The 20,110-nt window shown below is 30.9% G+C and overlaps 3 protein-coding genes across 4 annotated transcripts; 1 reads left to right on the top strand and 2 right to left on the bottom strand.

Moving 5' to 3' along the window:
• Nucleotides 1–286: 286 nt before the first annotated feature.
• LOC146538051 (uncharacterized) lies at nt 287–2,052 on the bottom strand. Its single transcript, XM_085187421.1, has 3 exons — nt 1,661–2,052; nt 1,175–1,511; nt 287–514 (listed from the first exon to the last, which is right to left on the bottom strand). Exons 1-3 carry the CDS (start codon nt 1,875–1,877, stop codon nt 358–360), a joined length of 711 nt encoding a protein of 236 aa, XP_085043547.1. The 5' UTR covers nt 1,878–2,052; the 3' UTR covers nt 287–357.
• Nucleotides 2,053–2,496: 444 nt separating this feature from the next.
• ash2 (Set1/Ash2 histone methyltransferase complex subunit ash2) lies at nt 2,497–16,905 on the top strand. Its single transcript, XM_085186357.1, has 10 exons — nt 2,497–2,784; nt 2,868–3,046; nt 3,180–3,327; nt 3,684–3,880; nt 12,989–13,200; nt 13,950–14,127; nt 14,606–14,762; nt 14,906–15,029; nt 15,332–15,586; nt 16,132–16,905. The coding sequence occupies exons 1-10, from the start codon at nt 2,636–2,638 to the stop codon at nt 16,234–16,236; spliced, it is 1,704 nt and encodes a 567-aa protein (XP_085042483.1). The 5' UTR covers nt 2,497–2,635; the 3' UTR covers nt 16,237–16,905.
• Nucleotides 16,906–17,333: 428 nt separating this feature from the next.
• Nucleotides 17,334–18,323, bottom strand: LOC146538049 (bolA-like protein DDB_G0274169). 2 transcript variants are annotated; one of them, XM_085186358.1, is made up of 3 exons: nt 18,202–18,323; nt 17,916–18,115; nt 17,334–17,508 (listed from the first exon to the last, which is right to left on the bottom strand). In XM_085186358.1, the coding sequence occupies exons 1-3, from the start codon at nt 18,221–18,223 to the stop codon at nt 17,359–17,361; spliced, it is 372 nt and encodes a 123-aa protein (XP_085042484.1). In that variant the 5' UTR covers nt 18,224–18,323; the 3' UTR covers nt 17,334–17,358. The 2 variants fall into 2 exon arrangements, with proteins under 2 accessions (XP_085042484.1, XP_085042485.1); XM_085186359.1 differs by having other exon boundaries at nt 17,916–18,102; nt 18,202–18,307.
• Between the last annotated feature and the right edge of the window lie 1,787 nt (nt 18,324–20,110).

Here is a 20,110-nt window from a genome sequence, read left to right as displayed (position 1 = left end):
CTATTAGAGATATCCATGCCAGCTTAACACAATTAAATTAATCAACATACTTTTTTAACTAGGTATATCCATCCATCAACAAAAGTAAGAGAATATTGCAATATAATTTTAACTGATTGATTACTTTGAAATGTTTAGGCATTCACTACATTTAAATTGTAGAATATTTTTTTATTTAATAATTATCTTTGTAAGCAATTACACTTTATGAACATTTATAGGTATATAAAAAAACCTAGAGGGATGTGTATTCATTTATATTTATATATGAATAATAAAGAAAAACTTATATAATATATTTATTAATTATATTCTTCTTGAAATATCAAAATAATAAATAAAAAAAGGGCTTAAAATTTAATTATGATCGCTTTCAATAATCTCTTTGTAATTTTTTATCTTCTGTTCAGTTTCTTTGATACTGTCTTTAAGATCCTTATGTACTTCACTATATGCTTTTATAGATTGATTTGTTTCAGTAAAAATACTATGATGAATTTGTAGGTGAAGAATTCTGTAAGCAATGATGATATTTTAGAAAACATAAAAATTGGTTGGATTGAATTAATTGGATTGTCAAGCCCTTGTCGCACAGAGACACAATCTGATTGTGAAAGAGACAGTTGTGGTATAATTCCCACTCCAGAGAATCCAATATATAATATTTTCATCCTTGCTCTGGTAACAAGGTAAAATGGAGCATTGTGTTCCGCCACTTAAAATGAAATGTGTGAAGCTTAATAATTAAAATAAAAAAGAACATCATAGCAGGACTTGAATCTGCACTCTTTCAAACTGTCCAAGTATTCTGATCACTGAGCTATATGTTTTCATTGAAAATGTTAAAAACAAATAATAATACATGGTTAACAAACAAAAATATTATAAAATAACAAATATTGTATGTGTGTTTTTAAATATGTTTTAATAATGAGATATATTTGTATCTTTAAAGTGAAATCTACACATAAGACGGAAATGAAGTTTCTTAACAAGTATTTACAATTTTTCTTTCCACTCCGGCAAGACAAAGCAGAACATTGCACACTTTGTTTAGTATTGTTTATTTATTTACATTACAAGCCCTACTCCACCCTTAGTAGATTATGGAGCATTGCTCTTTGTACAATGCAATGCATGGGGCTCTAAGTAATAGATTGTGATTATTACTTACTTGGATTTTAATTCCAATATCCTAGTTTTTAAAGACAATATTTCACTAGAATTCATATTAAAATTGGACACATCATGCAATCTATGGTCCAGCCATTCCATCATTAATTCAATTTTTTCATTCTCTTGTTCCCTTAAAATATTTAATTTGTCATCTAAGCCATTTTGTAATTCTCTTATTTCATCTTTTCTTGACTTGCTGCCAGTGGCAATGTTTTTTAATTTTTCCAATTCAGATGTAAATATAGGAATCTTATTTTGAATTTTGTTAATTACAGCTTGATTTAGTTCTGTTTGTTCATCAAAAGTTAACTCTGTAGCACTTTGTTGTATAACTCCTGTAATTGATATATTTATCGTTATTTTAATAAAACTGTCTAATATGTGTCTATAAAAGAGCCCATATAGTCCTTTACTATATGGGCTCAAGTGGGCTTAAGTCAAATTAATTTAAAATCATAAATATAAAATGAACTTTAAAAATTACCTAGTATAGTTGAAGTACTTTCATCGGCTGCGTGTAATTTGTGTAAGCTAGAATAATGACTGAGGTCACAGTCTGCTATAATTCGGTTAACTTTACCTACCAATTTAGGCGATAATTTACTTTCTGCATCAGCACAACATTCTTTTATAATGTTTAAAAGAATATCTTCTTTTAGTACATTTCCATTAGGACTTTTAATGTCTTTGATACTATCCATATTGTTAAGGTTTATATTAAAAGTTTAATATGTGAGCTATCAACTATATAATTAAAATTATGTTTTATTATAGATTATTTTCACAAAGGAGTTCGAAAGATGAACACGAATAAAAAATCCAATAGCCAGCAAAATCAAATAGCCAGTATTAAAACAACAGGTACTCAGTACTCATTTAAACTTTTGACGGTTATCACAGATCTATACAATAAATGATAATAAATTGATCAAACATCTCAAAGCTGATTTTAATTATAAGTCAGATTAAAAAGATAAAGCTACGATACTAGAATGTTATTTATTTATTTTGTACTAAATTAAAATATAGTTTTAGACCGGGATATATTTGTCTAATGAGAATAATAAAGTAAAAGTATAAGTCTTGACACAAAAAAGTTATTGTCGGACTTAATGGTAACATACCAAAACATGGATGTTTTTTGATATTTGATGTTTAGTTATATAAATTCTATTTTAATTGTACAACATACTAAGGGTATTGTTCCTTATTACTTTTAATGTTCAAGATTTTATCGGTTTTCTAATAGGTAATAAACTTGGAACGCCCAAGTGTTAAGCTATTTATAATCTGGATGTGAGTTAAAATGTCAAACTTATAGCAAATGTCAAATTTGCGTCATAAGTGGGAAACGCAATAATTTTTATAATCGTAATTATTTATGAAAAAGTGTAATAAATCATGGTTTTTTAACGAGTTTAATAAGGATTTTTCATATACATATCAAGTGTAATGAAGAATGTCGTCATCGTCTGTTGAAACAATTAAGAAATGTAACGATATGGACATCGCTTCCAATAGTCTGCATTCTGAATCTCAAAAAGCGGGGGAAAACAATGATAAACATAAAAACAAACTTTCTTCTGATTCGCAGGGCAACTGTTATTGGTATTTATTAAAAATTAACTTGTTCATCACTTACTACTACTTATAATATGATTAATAAATATGGTGTTGAACTTTGTTTACAGTGGTAAAGATCGAAATCTCAACATAGCTGAATTACTGTGTGCATCGTGCAACAGATGGTATCATGAATCGTGTATAGGATATCAATTAGGCAAGCTTGTTCCCTTCATGACGAATTATCTTTTTATCTGTAAAAACTGCTCTCCTACTGGTTTAGAGACATTTAAGAAGAATCAAGCGCGTAAGTTATTATAAAATAATGTAAAAAAAAATGTTTTTTTATTGCTTATATTGATAAATGTAAAGACATACTTTTCTGTCAAAAATATTCAGTATTAATAAGTAAAAATTAATGATTAATGACTTTGTTGTAGCTTTCCCTCAGATGTGCCTTACAGCAATAGCTAATTTAAGGCAGGAGAGTATCAAAGATGGCACTAACAAACCAATGTTCAGTAAAGATAGAGAGATTATTCCATATATTGATCAATATTGGGAAGCCATGACAACAATGCCTAGAAGGTATGATTAGTGGGATATTTTATAATCTGATTTTTATTGTTTTTTAAAGTTAAAAACTGTATGTCATGTTGTCATGCATGTGTTATGTTGAAAGTCTCAAATTAAGGAACTAATTGGAGAACCTAGTGTCAAGAGATTTCAAATATAATTGATTTCAAATATAATGGTTGTGGGTTCAGTCTCAGCCCCAAACATTATTATTTAAAATACAAAAAAGATAATTTTCACTTCCTTGGTAGACAAAGTGTGGTCAGTCACAGAACGGTGTGGGGAACAGAATGTCTTAGTACTAGGTTCCCTATGTATGAGGGATCCTATATGAAACTGCTTTGTTTCTTTACCTTTTATTTATTTAGGGTAACCCAATCATGGTATGCAACAGTGCAAAGAGCTCTTATTAAAGATATCCAAGTACTATTTACATATGAAGAAGATCCCAACCAAGGGCCGATGTTTGGTTTGTTCAATATGGAGTTGACTAGTATCAAGCCTAATTATGAGGCTATGATAAAACAAGGACAATTAAAGGTCACCGATATGGGGGTAGCAACAGGTATGTTATATTTTTTATATTTTGTTTCGAAATTACCTTCATGCTTTACCATTCATATTATATGTATTAAACATAACAAATTCTGCTATTTTCTTGAATTTGAGATACATTGCGTTGAGTGGGAGGAATTGAAGGTGGGGTTTGTCTGAACTGACCAGAATAAAGAAAATAAAACATTTATCTATTAGCGGTAGGTATTGAACCCACAATCATCAAATTTATAGTCATGTTATCCCAATATATGAGAATGGCTTATAATTATTATATGTATCTTCCTATATCTTATAAAACAAAGTCGCTTTTCGTGTCTGTCTGAACTTTCTAACTCTTCTTCTTCTAAACCACCCAACGGATTTTTATGCGGTTTTCACCATTAGGTCGAGTATTTCTCAGGGAAGGTTTATATATAGTTTATTATTTGTATATTCTTATGTAAATTAACATAAATACGATAAATGTGTATAAAGTCCTACCCGTTGAGACACTTTTGCGCATGCGCTGCTTTAATAGTAAGTAGTATATGAAGATAATGTACTGGAGTATTGTTCCTCTTAATAAGATCTACAAAAAAGTCCGCGAGAGCATATTTTTATCTTTTAAGGATAACGTGTAGTGATCATATTTCTGTCTAAAAATAGTAATTTCAATATATTTTTTATTGTGAGGGATATTTTTCCATAATGGTATTAATCCTTATCCTTTAAAATACTTTATTAATTTTCTACGTTAAAGGAAGATAAAATTTGCTGTTTACACTATTTCGAAATTTCGAATAGTTTTAGAGAAAAACGCATTTAATTGTTGACACATCACGCCGTTGACTCATCAGCTGTGCCGACTCAAGTTTTACTTATCCCTTACTCTCAGCATATAAATAAGTATATTAGTTACGTTGGCCATTTAATGTAGATCAAAACTGTCTTTTACTGTTTTTTCATTTATATATTTGGTTTCATATTTTTTGTAGTAGTTATTAGTAGGCTTTTGTTTATAATTTCTTCCGTTTAAAAGTTGTCATTTAACAATCTAAAAATAGTCATTTAAATATATTTTAATAAGTACTTGAAAAGATTAGTAGCACAGATTTAAAATTACGGTACCTACTAAAAAATCCTTGCCGAGTAAAACAATTGGAAAATCCTTATTGAAACTATATGAATAATCCAGTAGTAAAAGCGGGCGAAGCCGCAAGTGGGTCGCTAGTTTATTTAATAAATAAACATTAAGCAACAATATAGGCTTTTGTCTTCTGAGGTAACAAACATAAAAAAAATACAGTCGAATTAATTAAGGTCCTTCTTAAGGAAATCATTTAAAAAGTGTATTTCTTTCCTAATTGTACTATAATTTATTAACGTTAAATATATTCATAGGTTAAAAAACTAAAAATATGCTTTTTTCAAATGAAAACTTTAATAAGACAAACATAATGAGCACAAAGTCAATATGTGTCTAAGGTTCCATCAGCTAACTTCTAATTCCATCACCAGACCAGCTCGATGGTACCATAATGTTATATCGTCATCTAATCTACATATAACTGCCAAGTTTCATGATGATACAACAATTAGATATGCATCTAATTCAGATTCTATAAAAAAATATTAAATCCACTTCACGCTGTATTCCGCATACAGCTTTTTAGACAGAGGGAATCTAGTGTTAAGGCAGTCCACACTGCCGATTTTTTCGAGGCATTGTGTATTGTTGGCGGAACTCAACAGGATTTTTGCCTTGATACCAGAGCGAATTTCCCATTCCTTCGAGTGGTGATGGAATCCAGAACAGCCGCGTTTCAGTCAAAATTTTGTGTCGATCTGACACGACGGCCTGCTTCAGATTCTTTGATTTTTATAATAAAATATCTCAAGCATTTTATAAATTTTTATATTGTAAAATGTTGTTTTCGTTCGTCTCCAAATATCTTTAAAAGTATTTTTTTTATTTGTTAGCAAAACCATTTTGTATAGTCAGTAGTTACACAGGAAATTGTATAGCCGTCTAGGAATTTACGGTGAGTGTCGTTACGGGTTTAGTACCTAGGTAGTTCATTTGCATTTACCGGAACGGATCTGCGACGCGTGACTCCTTTTTTTAAAAAAACTATTTTTCAATAAATTTTATTGCTTGTAGTACGTTTTTGTAATATATAAACGTTTGTAAATATTTATATTTTATATCTTCACGCTGTATCCCGAACATAGTAGAGTAGGCAGAGGGAACCTGGGGACTTAGTGTCATGACACTCAGTAGATATACCTTAAGAAACTTCTGTTCTCTAAAATGTTATTTTGAAATCACAGATAAGCACTTTAAGTGCATTTATAAAAACCGGTTAAGTGCGAGTTGGATTTGCCCACCGAGGGTTCCGTATTCATGATTCAATTTCAGGATAGTAGGACAACGGGAATAAGTAATTCAGCGTGAAGCTGAAAAAAGAAATTACATAAAACAATAATAAATTGTTCGTTCTATGTATCAATGATTTCTCCGTGTTTAATTTTAACATATAGCGACGTACGATATATGAAACAGGTTTTCAAATATTGTATTCCACTTCTATGTATAACATACCGTTAATGTGTTAATTTGTGTTGTAAAAATAATAAAAAAGGTTGGCGTAGTTATAAAATGTCTGACGCTCAATAGCTATAAGAGTATCTCGGCACAGGGGCTCATGTTGTGGGTTCGATTCCTACTTAGGGGAATAAAATAATTAACATATTCATTTCTTGCTCTGGCAACGTGGTAAAGCGTGGCGGTGAATTCCCTCACTCAACACGTAATGCCTTAACAATTCGACGGAAAGTCGGGAACGGAAGATTCTTAATGGGAACGGAGTGCTGTAACAGTAAATTCTCTCTGCTAACCTTGATATACGGGATACAGCATGAAACATTGGTGATGAGTTTGATTCTCATTTATAGGAATGCTTACATTTCCTCCGTATGTTATTCTGTGACACAATACGTACTGCGCAGTGTCTCTAAAACTGCTGTCATTTAAAGAACGGAATGTCTTAAAACTAACGTCTCTCTACTATACTATCAATCACTGTTCTATCTGAATTTAGTGGCTTTAAAGATCTTTTTCACCTGAAGTTCACATTATCATATTGGTAGATCGTATTCTGTTGTAACTTACCTATACGGAATATCTGTGCCTCATGTAATTCAATGACATGGAACTTCTTAGAGTGACGCCCGCTACCATATTTCATCTTGTTGTTTATTTTATTAAAGTAATACTCACTATTGTTTAAATGAGTTGCTTGTAAATAGATAGATATGTATTTTTTCAAATCTCTATAAAGCTATTTTAAAAGATATTTTTCTCTTGAAAGATAATTTTCGTATTGCCCTGGCCTTTCTAGCATAGACCCCACTTCCAGTTTGCTGGTATGAAAATATTGTGTTATCTTCGAGTCACGTCAAGAAATGGTTCAGATTTATACATAGATATCTAAAGCGAAGGAAATAAAACCGTATTAAGAAGAATACTCATACATTTAGTATATGTATTTAGTCACAGATCGATGTTTAACATACGTTAGTTAGTTTGGCCTTTTTACTATAATTATATAGTGTAGGTGCAATGCATGAGGCCAGTCGTGGCAAAGGGGCCCCAAGCGTGCGACTCTAAACGTGACAGGTTCTGGGTTCGATAAAATGAGGTAAAGCACAGTTTTTAGTTCCGTCACTTAACACGCAATACCTCTATAATTGGAAAGTGGGGAACGGAGTCTCTTAACACTAGGTTCACAAGTTTCCTCTGCCTACACTGCTATGTGTGGGATACGACGTAAAGCTAAAAAAATAGTGTAATATATAATGTATAGGTAGGTACCAACCAATAAATGATTTATCAAAAGAACTCTACAATAACACCGAAGTACTAAGCGTCTTTATACGCGAATGATAGAAATCATTGAGCTTGTAAGAATAAATTCACCCTACGTGGACTTGACCCATTTAAAAGCTGGTTAAAAATATTTCAAAGTATCCACCAAATTTTAAAGGTTTTATTTATATTTTAATCTTATTTCCCTTTTCTGACATTAACTAAATATTAAAATTGCTTCATTAAAGTAATTTAAATGTTTGACTGGGTTTTTTAAAGTGTCATTACACATCACGGTTGATTTAAATAATATATTTTTTTAATTCGATGTCTTTTACATTGATTTGAATGCATTTCCTTTGAATGACAAGATGACAACTCTTGATATTAATGTAAATGTTTTATAAGGTAAAAACGCATTATCTACTCATATTAATTTAAGTAATGGAAGTGTCCACTACAGAATATAAGAAGAGATACTTATACCATAATAATTATTTTACACAGATAAAATTTAAAATTGTACAATTAAGTAAAATACAAAACATGAAATAAATTTGGCATAATGTAATTCAGTCTTAGCGTATAATCTGCTCTACATTTAAAAAGCGATATGCACAGAGCACTGTGACATAAAACTCTAGACTCAAGTATTGAATAATGACATTGTTCTCTCTACGGTGGTGTTTGTAAACACACGTACACGTACACGGGCCGTCACGCACACACGCGGACGTCGCCCGTGTGTCGCTACTCCGACTTTAACTCTCACATAGGCGTCGCGTTTGCTCCGCGATTTCTCTATCGATTTCATATTTATTGTTTTAATATTATTATTAGTTCACCTTGAACTTCATGGCTGGTGAGTTTAAAAAAATGTTTATTTAATTTTTTTTTCGATTTTTTAAAAATATTTAAAAAGGGATGTACGTATAACCTCGTGGTCTAAACGGGCATCGTTATCAAGCGACAGGAAAGCTACATCGTTTTGTATATATTAGTCGAACATGTTATTATACCATATTTGGGACGCTACCGATATTTATCTTATCTATATGTAACGTTGGAATTTGTCTTTAAGACAGTGATTACACAAATTCGATATGGATCGTAAGTTTTTTTAAATACGTACCTATATGTATATTATACTTTTAAATTGTATTTCTATTAGCAACGATCATTCTTAATTACTACTGGAGTAGCATCTTCGTGCCATTATTTATTTAATGATATGCCCAGTTCATTTGACGTGTGTATTTTTTTTACATACATTTAATGTTGATTATGTAAACAATGGCTCTTGTGCAGTAAGTAGCCCCTAAATTCGTCTCTATCGTATAATAGCCTCTTTTATTTGAAGCGCACGATTTCTTTTAATTTGTTGACTTATTTGATATATTATAGTTTAATATTAGGTAGATATGTTAGTCAGTCCTCAATATTTAAACTTACCTTAGGTCTTAGGTTCTTAAGTTTTTAGTATTAACACTAAACACTAATTATTATTCCGTTATAATATTCATTATTAGTACAGTCTAAGCATCTTGAATTTTGTACTTGGATGTTTTGGAACGTTCCAGATAATTTCGTTTGGGTGTTTAAACGAAGTGTATTTATATTTTAAACCTTTTCTATTAAAAATATCAATATTTATTATAAATAAAGTAAAAACAAGAAGTTAAAATTATTATTATATCTTCTTAAAGCATTAGCAATGTTAATTTATGTTTATTTATTCCTAATTCCTGTAGTATATAATCGTAAAAGTTATCAAAAAACCAATCATCGTTACAACGATATCTTACGCATAAAAATAAATAATTTTACGACAAGACGCTTAGCGTAAAATAATAATAATAAGCACTTTTTTTATTTTTTTTATTTTCATACTCTATCTCGCGCATAGTAGAGTATGCAGGGAACCTAGTGTTAAGACACTCCGCTCTCCACGCACCGAATAATATCGAGATATTGCGTTTGAATGTCTCAAACTCAACGCCGTGCTTTGTCGTGTTAACAGAGCGAGGGTATGAAAATAATCCGTTCCCACGAATGGGAATCGAATCCACAACCATCATTTACCGCTGTACCAAGACAGCGTTGTAATATAACTGTTTACTGTTTTAATTTACCTGCGCCATTCGAGCAAGTTGACTGTTGTTTCATCGATCTGTATTTATTTATAGCGCCGCAAGTTTTCATAACTTGGCTGATCTTTATTGTGTTTATACAATGCTTAAAGGTTTCCTATGAATAATCTGTGCATTATATTGTATTAAACAATGCTTTTATATTTTTATTATTATTGTTTATTTTGTATTTTATTTTTGGATTATTTGTTATAATTATAGATTTATATATTTAGAGAATGTATCGCTCATTTGGTGCGTAGCATAGCTCGTAATTACACTTATGTTTAAACGCGCTAAATATGTTTTATTATTTCTTCGCTCTATTATCGATGTTCAGCTCCGCCAGTCAACTCGTAATCCCTTCAGAATTCGGCGGAAGGTGGGCTAGTGTCTTAATGCGATCGAAGTGTTTTAAAGCTTATTTCCTAGGTTCCCTCTGCCTACCTTGTTAGATCAAGTTATAGTAGTGACAACGGAGTGTATTGACACTATCTACACCACAACTCATAATGGGCTGGAGAATGTGCTATATACCTACATATACTTTGAGAATATTTTTTTTTGCTTCACGCTGTATCCCGCACACAGCAGGGTAGGCAGAGGGAAATTAGTGGTAAAACACTACGTTCCCCACTTTCCGCTAAATTCTGGAGGCATTGCGTGTTAAGTAGCGGATCTCAACACCCTTTGCCTCGACACGACACCAGAGCAAAGAAATAAAATTATAAATTTAAATAAATATTTCATTTCCTCGAGTGGGAATTGAACCCTCAACCAATCGAATTTGCTGCACACTATGCCCCTGCGCCATGACTAGATTGGCGAACATTTATTGTGTTATATTATAATTTATAAGTAATAAATATTTCTATTTTAAATTAGATAATACAGATTGTATTGATATATTGTAGATATGCCGTAGTAATATATAATACCTTAATGGTTATGTTAATTTACATACGTAAATACCTTTTATTTGCTATCTTTAAGATATATCAATAGACTCAATAAAATACTGTAGGAATTATAATTGGGTACTTTTAACATATTACTTTGTAACATGTAATGTTGACTATGTTGATATTAACTGTTTTTTTCTACTAATTATAAATTCTTATATATATTTTTTTTATGTTTGTTATGCAAGTCCTTTTTTATAATCATTAATATAAATATAAATTAATGAAAAAAGGCACTAGAGGAAATGCTTCTATTTCATAAAAAAGTCTTATATTTTTATTATTTCTGCTTTAATTTAGGTCAAAATCAAATAAGCAATCAATATTTTTTTATAATTATTAATATAAATAGATATAGAACCTTATATATAATACTTATAGGAGAAATATCTGAAACGAAAAAAACCTTCTTGTAAACAGGAAAAATGACAATAATTCATAACATAATAAGACGTCATTATTTCTTTCCTTGTGATTTGTTTGTCTTTATTAACTAACTCTTTATTTAATATTCTGCGTAATATTAGTTCACTAATCTGTGCTCTAGGTATTTACAATATTGAAAATTATAAAAACAAAGTGTTTTTTTTTAACTGTAGGTGGTATATAAAAAATGTAGCCCTAAAATTGATATAAAGGATTCCTCATTTGCCTTCTGTCTCTTATAGTACTTACAAACTGCTTAAACTGTTTATTTAACAAAAAATCGTTTTTCTTCGGCATTATTAACCGTACATTTCTGTCGGCCAGTCGCGGCCGCCTTTAAGTTTTGTATAATTTTGCGCATTGATTTTTTCTTATTTTTTTCCCGAGTAAACACAACAGTGGTTGTGGCAAAGCGCGGTGTTTAGTTCCGCCACTCAACACGTAATGCCTCTAGGCTATCTGTCCCATCTAATAGACATCTGCAGCCAACTTTAGGGCGGCAACGACTCGTCGACCTTACTGTACACCTCATTCTTTAGGTAGCTTATAAGAACCCGTATTTTAATATTTTTACAATATAACAAAATTAGATCTCATATCTCTATATTAGTAAAGATTTTATGTCTTATTTAAGCGTAGTATGCTATTTGGCACAGATTTAACTAGTACTATGAACGGGAACGCTCGTATTATGTAAGTAAACGTTTTATGTTGGAGGCTTTTAGTGATATAAAAAGGACATTGTTCATACAATAAAAGTGGCAGAAGGCAACCATATACTAAAGATAATTTTTGTTCTTTTGGTTTTGATAGCATTTATGTAAGAGAATTATAAGGAATAGTATTTTTATCTTTAAATACTATTTTATACATTGTGGAGATGTCTCTAGAAATTTTTGGTGAGTCCGTTACGCTTTTTTATATAATAGATTCATCTCCATTCGGGGGAATGATAAAATTTAAATTGTTTTCGTTTACCCACTTTTTTGAGTACTCATTGAGTTTCGCCTCTCAACACGTAAGGTCTCGAAAAATGGATGGAATGGATTTAATTGCAGTTTTCAGTATTGTATTTTGGCGAGCTTCTCTTCACATTTAGTGTTTATTTTATTTCAAACGGTTTAAAAATAAAAAGTTATACCATTTTAGAGAATGTTGTCCGACAAAACGACGACTGAAACTTTACTTTTCAACATATTGTTTTTAAAGTGATAATATCAATAGAAAACGAAATTACTAAATTTATTTATTAATTAATAGTTATTTAAAAAAAGTATAATAATTATGTAGATCAAGCAAGCCAAGTCGCGAGGGAGTGGCTAGTAAAAATATAACCTGAGATTTGTAATTTGAACCTGGCACGTCTGTAAAAAGTACAGAAATCTCAGTACCTAGATCAAAGACATTATATGTAATATATATACTTTCGTTAAAAATGTCTGGTGCACATCCGTTTAATCTAGATTTAGTGCGTCTCCATTTGTTGCCTAGCTCGTTAAAATGTCCGCTAATCTGTATAAGCTAAAATTAGGTTTTAGTGTCGTATTTTTTAACTTTAGATGAGGTATGTTGAAAAATGAAATTGCATTATATATTTATTGTAGGATACTGTGATACATTTTATTTAAAACAGTTGAAAAAAATGTTTTTTGTGCTAAAAAAAAATATTATGATAAAATTCTAATTACTCAAGTCGTTTTTTAGTCTTACATTCTTATATAAACGTAATAAAATTATATTTTTTATTCCAGTCCCACTCGCGGGAAATGTAAAAGGGCGACAAGGGAAGCGTCGCCCAGCAGTGGGATTAGAAACCAGCGCGCCAGCAGGCAAAAAAGGAAGGTCATCTGACCTAGGAGCCCTGAAACTCCCCTCCCACGGTTATCCTACAGAACATCCCTTTAATAAGGATGGTTATAGATATATACTGGCTGAACCTGACCCCCATGCTCCGTTTAGACAGGTAATTATTTTTTTTGGTGGAATGTAAAAGTTATTGTAATTTGTGTTTCGTTGTCTTTTTAATATTTTATAATGTTTATAAACACAAAAAGAAAAGGTTTGTAAGATATGGATTTATAAATGGACCGTTTATTTTGAGAGTGGTGTAAGTCCATTTTCTTTTGTTTCGAGAAAATTAAAGGTTAGTATGTCGATGATTATGCAATTTCATTTACCGACCGATTTTAAGTTGTTCAAAACATGGGTTTTTTTTGAGAAATTAACACGGACTAGTTATATATAAAAAAAATACATTAAATTAAGCATGAATTACGTGATAGCTCATTTTTCTCAAAAATGGACTTACACCACTTTCAAAATAAACGGTCCAAATGTTATTCGTATAGGTAGGCCTAGGCCGTATTCAAGAGTGATAGTAATTTTATTTATCTTTTCAGTACGAAATATAAGGGCTAACCTAATATTGTAGTGACCTATGTCGATATAGTTGTTACATTTTTAACGTTATAACCTATTTCTTTGCTTTAAATTCAATTAGCTTAGAATGGTATTAAATAAATATATTTAATTTGCCGCCTTTTTTATCACTTTAGTTTGTCTTTTTTCTTTTTTTATTTGTCCTTCACTTAACATTCGAAGATAGGAAAAAAACACGAGAAAAAAATGATAGAAAAAATATGTTTTGTTTAATATGAGTATAGTAAAAAGTATACAAATATTATATTGTTAAAACATTACATTTACTCCCAGGAATTCGACGAAAGCAACGAATGGAGCGGCAAACCAATACCGGGATGGCTTTATCGTTCTCTGTGCCCCGGTATAGTGCTCTTAGCGCTGCACGATCGCGCGCCCCAGCTCAAGATAGCGGAGGATCGCTTGGCTGTCACTGGGGAGAAGGGCTATTGTATGGTGCGGGCGACGCATGGTGAGATTTGCTTTTTTTCACATATAGCACGGTAGGCTATTAGAATTTTTGAGGCTTTGTGTCTTAAGTGGCGGAACGTAACGCTGTTTATGGTCAGACGCAGTACTATAAATAACACAGTTTGCTAGTGTTACAGTACAGCTCCTTTGCAAAACACGTTTTATTTGTGCAATAAGGTACACTACAGGCAGGTAATAAGGTACACAATTATGGAATTTAAACTCGTTAGTACAAGTAGGCAAAGTGCGGTGTCGAGTTCCGTTGGAGGCGGGGAACGGACTGTCTTAACACTAGTTTCCCATGTTTCCTCTGTCAACATGAAGCACTAAACTAACTAAGTAATAACGTAAAAAAAATAACGTAAACTTAAGTTACTTAAATAACTAAGTAATAACGTAAAAAAAAATAAACTAACTAAGTAATAAACTAAGCAATAACGTGAAGCTGAATAATAAATGTTAGTTTTTGTGTGTTGTAGGAGTGTCGCGCGGCACGTGGTACTGGGAGGCCACGGTGGAGGAGATGCCGGAGGGCGCCGCCACACGCCTCGGCTGGGGGCGCCGCTACGCCAACCTGCAGGCACCGCTCGGCTACGACAAGTTCGCGTACTCCTGGCGCAGTCGCAAGGGCACCAGGTAACCCCTGCTTACTTACTTTTTTTGGAATTTAGCTATCTTGTCAAAATATTATTGAATAGGAAAATATGAAAATGATTATAAATGCCAAATAAGTATCATGTGTCGATTTTGCATCTTAACGCTTAAAACATATGTTCTAGGTTTCACGAATCTCGTGGTAAACACTACAGCTTTGGATATGGGGAAGGCGATACACTAGGCTTCCTAATAGTATTGCCAGACAGCGCCTCGACTAAATTCACACCCAACACTTATAAGGACAGGGTGAGAAATTAAAATTATTTATACGATTATTTTAGATAATAATATTCAGAGATTGATTTAAGATTTGATTTAAAGTAACGTTATATTTATAAGTTATTTCTTCGATGTCTTAAAAAATAGCGCAGTAACTCTATGAAATATTTCTAAAACTACACAGAAAGGAGTGTCTTGACACTATATAAGGAATGGTAACACATGATGTTTAGGCATTTTATATATATATTTTTTATGTAGTTAACATACACAAAAACTTTTGCAGTTTCAAAATCATATTAAAATATAATATTTTTTCTTGTTTACAGCCACTAGTCAAATTCAAGAGTCACCTCTACTACGAAGACAAGGACAACATACAGGAATCTCTAAACAATCTCAAACCTCTCCCTGGAAGTAAAATATACTATTTCAAAAATGGCGAATGTCAGGGCGAAGCGTTCATAGATATTTACCAGGGATGCTATTATCCCACTGTGTCTTTACACAAGAATGTAACTGTTAGTGTTAATTTTGGACCAAATTTCAAGTTTCCGCCGTCTACCGATTGTAGTTATAGGCCGGTAAGGGATATCTTTTTTTATGTAAATATATAGTTATAAGTTGAGCCTTGCATTTCTTTGAGTGATGCTAAAAGTAGAGCCAACAAAAATCCTTTTAAAATTGAATCAAGTAATAAAAAAATTGTAACAAAAAAATTATATGTTAGTCATGATGTAAGGGCATAAGAGTGTGATTGTAAACACGATAGATTACGAGTTCCATTTCCAATCGACGAAAATGAAATATTTAATATTTTCAATTCTTCGTTCTGGTCTTGAGGCAAGCCACAGCGTTTAGGTTGGCCACTCAACACGCAATGCCTCCACGATTCGGTAGAAATTAGGAAACGGAAGTGGCTTCATGGTAACGGATGTCTGTCTACCATGCTATGTGCTGTATATAGTGTAGAGATTAAAAAAAAAACTTATTTGATTAAACTATCATTAACAGAACAGTTTGTTCAAAATATTGAATGCTTTTTGACTGACTTTACGCTGTATCTTACATAGAATAGGGTTTTCGCTGACTTTCCATCTAATAAATAAACAAATGTATCTTTTCTCAGATGTCAGAAAAAGCAGAAGAAGCGATATGTGAACAGACAATGGCGGATTTGCTATTTCTTACTGAGAATGAAGGCAAACTGCGTTTAGACACGTTCAACCTCTGATACAACTAACACCGTTTTTGCGGTGTTTAAATCATTCGGACTGAACATTAAAAGTTATTGAAAAGAATTTAAAGTTTAAAGTGACAGTATTTTTTAAAATTTATCTGGCTCGTGTCAATTTTGGCGTGTAAAGTGATTGTAATATGAAAAAAATATCAAGAGTTTATTAGGGAAGCAATGTGTTTGCTTGTATCAGAAACTAAATGTTTGAATTTAAAAAGTCTTTGTATTAGTCCAGTTATCAAAGAAGACTATTTGCTATATTACAACATGTTAATTGGATAAAAAATTAAGAATAGTATAAAATTAATAATACTGTAAGTAAATTTTGTATTTTACAATGATATATGTGCATATATATTTAGATGTCCAAAAACAGCTTTTCTTTGAGCTGTACATAATAACCAATTAATATTATAAATGTAAATGTTTCCTAAATTGAACTTATAATACAATCACAATAAAAATAAATATTTGTTCAAAATTTGAAATATAGTGAATAAAAATTAAAATGAATTATAGTATGAACTCAATACTGAACTATATAAAAAGTGAGAAAACAAAGTATTAAATGAATGTCAGAACGTGAGGAGTTCTTTAGAAAGTATAAGTTACAATGTTTTTTATTGTAAGATTGGTATATTATGTAATAAAAAATGGTAACTAAAATACTTGTTTCACTTTTTTATAATTTCCATATTACTTTTTTAAGACCTTTTTAAAAGTGATGTAAAAATTTCGCTATCTCGTCATGTTTTCAATTCAAAATGGAAAGCAAGAATGGTGACTTACAACACATTCATCCGTAAACTGTTTAACCAATCATTGATGAATGAAGGAATGCCTTATTTTATATAATTTTTTAGAGTATAAATAAAGATATAGAATTAAATTCTTAAAAAAATACACCAAAGTTCTAATATTAATTACATTTATCAGTTTTCTAATGTGAATTTCATTATTCAAAAAAGTAAACAACAACAAAATTAATCACAGTTATTTTAGGCTATCAATGCAAGCAAAGCTGTGGGTAAAAGTTAGGATAATATGAAAGGGACACAATTAAAGTTTCCAGATTTAGATTAACAAGTAAATAATTTTACAATATCATTTAGGATTTATTTATTTTCCAAATCCACCTCTACAATTTGGACTACTTTCTACAACTTTGTTGCTGGTCTCCCATTGCTGAGGTGTTTTAGCTACTATAGATAGTGCATGCACACCATTCTGTAATTCTTCTTTTAATATGTCATTGACAAGTCGATGTCTCTGGAAATATAATTAAGAAAATTTATTAAAGCTACAATTACATATTAATATTTCCAGTAGATTATCAGGCAACTTATATATTATATGGGAGTGAAACTTAGAAGGTTAGCCAATATTGTACCAGCTGAAATTTTTTGTTTACCAAAGTTTTCGCTCAATTCTTTCTCTCAAGTAAGGCTGTTTAAAATTTCCATATTGAGTTATTTTAACATTTTATTAAGCTACTTACTAAAGTTTTATTTCTATACGGTCGCACAATATAATGTTTTATAATATGTACATTAAAAAAATAAACAATGTATAACTGTTAAATTGAAATTATAAATATTATTTTTCATTCAAAATATCTACATTGCAAGAGATAGTGAATACACTAACCGGTTTGACAAAAATACTCAATAACCTACCTTTATTAATGCTAAACCGTCGAACTTGTCGGACACCACTACTACTTTAAAGTGCGTCTCGGCATCTTTCGGAACATTGTGCATATAAGATTCATTTATAATTTCTAAGTGCTTCGTTTGCAAGACATTTTGCAATTTGCTCCTAATAGAGTTTGCTATAACCCCTGATGTACTCATTGATCTGGAGCTAAGAATTATACCTACATAATGAAATAATTTCAAGATAAATAGTAAGAATATAATATATAATATAAATATATAAATTAATTTACACACATGTCATTACCTGAATTAAATAATTTGTACATAAATAACGCTTTAAAATAAAGATTCAATTGCCGTTCAATTATTATTTATTTGTAAATGAAGAACAGCTGATTTTTGAAGTTGACTGTTAACGTCAAAGGGTTTATCGTTCAGAAATTTATTTAGATTAAAATATTAAAAAAAAATTGTAAATATTTAATAGTCAATAAAAATGTTTTTGTTGTTGTTGTTTATTAAATTAAATGCAAGCACTATGTGGCTGCCTGTGAGGATGGAGGCATTGCGTATATTTGCATTGTTTTTGTTAGAATTTTTTTTTATACAAAAATATTTGATTATTTCATAACTCTAGGAACTTGTGAAACTTAAACGCACGTTTTCCCGGTTTTTTTTATGAAATACCTATAAACTTTCAATTTTCGGATTTTTTTCTTTCTTTCTTGTAAGATCACATTTCGTGCCAAATTTCATAACGGGAGGTCCACGGGAGGTTTGGTTCTGATTCGCAGCGAATTTCATGGTTTGCATGCAGGAAAATCGCAGCATTTATGCATCTCGTATCTTTTGATTGCGTTGACTTAGAAGCTTGATTTTTTGTGTTCTTCAGAAAACCATAGACCTAAATATTTGGAATTAATTTGAACTTGAAACCTGCACGTGTTATCGAGATAAATAGACGGATAATAAAAGTGATCCCATAATGGGTTCTATTTTTTCTTTTCGAGGTACGGTACCCTAAAAATAGGATCGTTTGTTTGTATTTCAGTACCGTGTCAATAATTACATATATGCACTTAAAAAAACACGTTTATTTTGAAATTACAGACAGACACTTCAGACTCTTATTTACTTTTAAATTTGTGCAAAGACATTAATTTTTCTTCAAATGGAGTTGTTATTAAGCTACTTACTAAAGTTTTATTTCTATACGGTCGCACAATATAATGTTTTATAATATGTACATTAAAAAAATAAACAATGTATAACTGTTAAATTGAAATTATAAATATTATTTTTCATTCAAAATATCTACATTGCAAGAGATAGTGAATACACTAACCGGTTTGACAAAAATACTCAATAACCTACCTTTATTAATGCTAAACCGTCGAACTTGTCGGACACCACTACTACTTTAAAGTGCGTCTCGGCATCTTTCGGAACATTGTGCATATAAGATTCATTTATAATTTCTAAGTGCTTCGTTTGCAAGACATTTTGCAATTTGCTCCTAATAGAGTTTGCTATAACCCCTGATGTACTCATTGATCTGGAGCTAAGAATTATACCTACATAATGAAATAATTTCAAGATAAATAGTAAGAATATAATATATAATATAAATATATAAATTAATTTACACACATGTCATTACCTGAATTAAATAATTTGTACATAAATAACGCTTTAAAATAAAGATTCAATTGCCGTTCAATTATTATTTATTTGTAAATGAAGAACAGCTGATTTTTGAAGTTGACTGTTAACGTCAAAGGGTTTATCGTTCAGAAATTTATTTAGATTAAAATATTAAAAAAAAATTGTAAATATTTAATAGTCAATAAAAATGTTTTTGTTGTTGTTGTTTATTAAATTAAATGCAAGCACTATGTGGCTGCCTGTGAGGATGGAGGCATTGCGTATATTTGCATTGTTTTTGTTAGAATTTTTTTTTATACAAAAATATTTGATTATTTCATAACTCTAGGAACTTGTGAAACTTAAACGCACGTTTTCCCGGTTTTTTTTATGAAATACCTATAAACTTTCAATTTTCGGATTTTTTTCTTTCTTTCTTGTAAGATCACATTTCGTGCCAAATTTCATAACGGGAGGTCCACGGGAGGTTTGGTTCTGATTCGCAGCGAATTTCATGGTTTGCATGCAGGAAAATCGCAGCATTTATGCATCTCGTATCTTTTGATTGC

This window comes from Heliconius melpomene, chromosome 6 (assembly GCF_056956725.1).
Source record: "Heliconius melpomene rosina isolate 202511_hmr_F chromosome 6, ASM5695672v1, whole genome shotgun sequence".
Lineage (NCBI taxonomy): Eukaryota > Metazoa > Arthropoda > Insecta > Lepidoptera > Nymphalidae > Heliconius > Heliconius melpomene.
The sequence above is the reverse complement of the archived record's forward strand: the minus strand, read 5'-3'. Positions and strand labels throughout refer to the sequence as shown.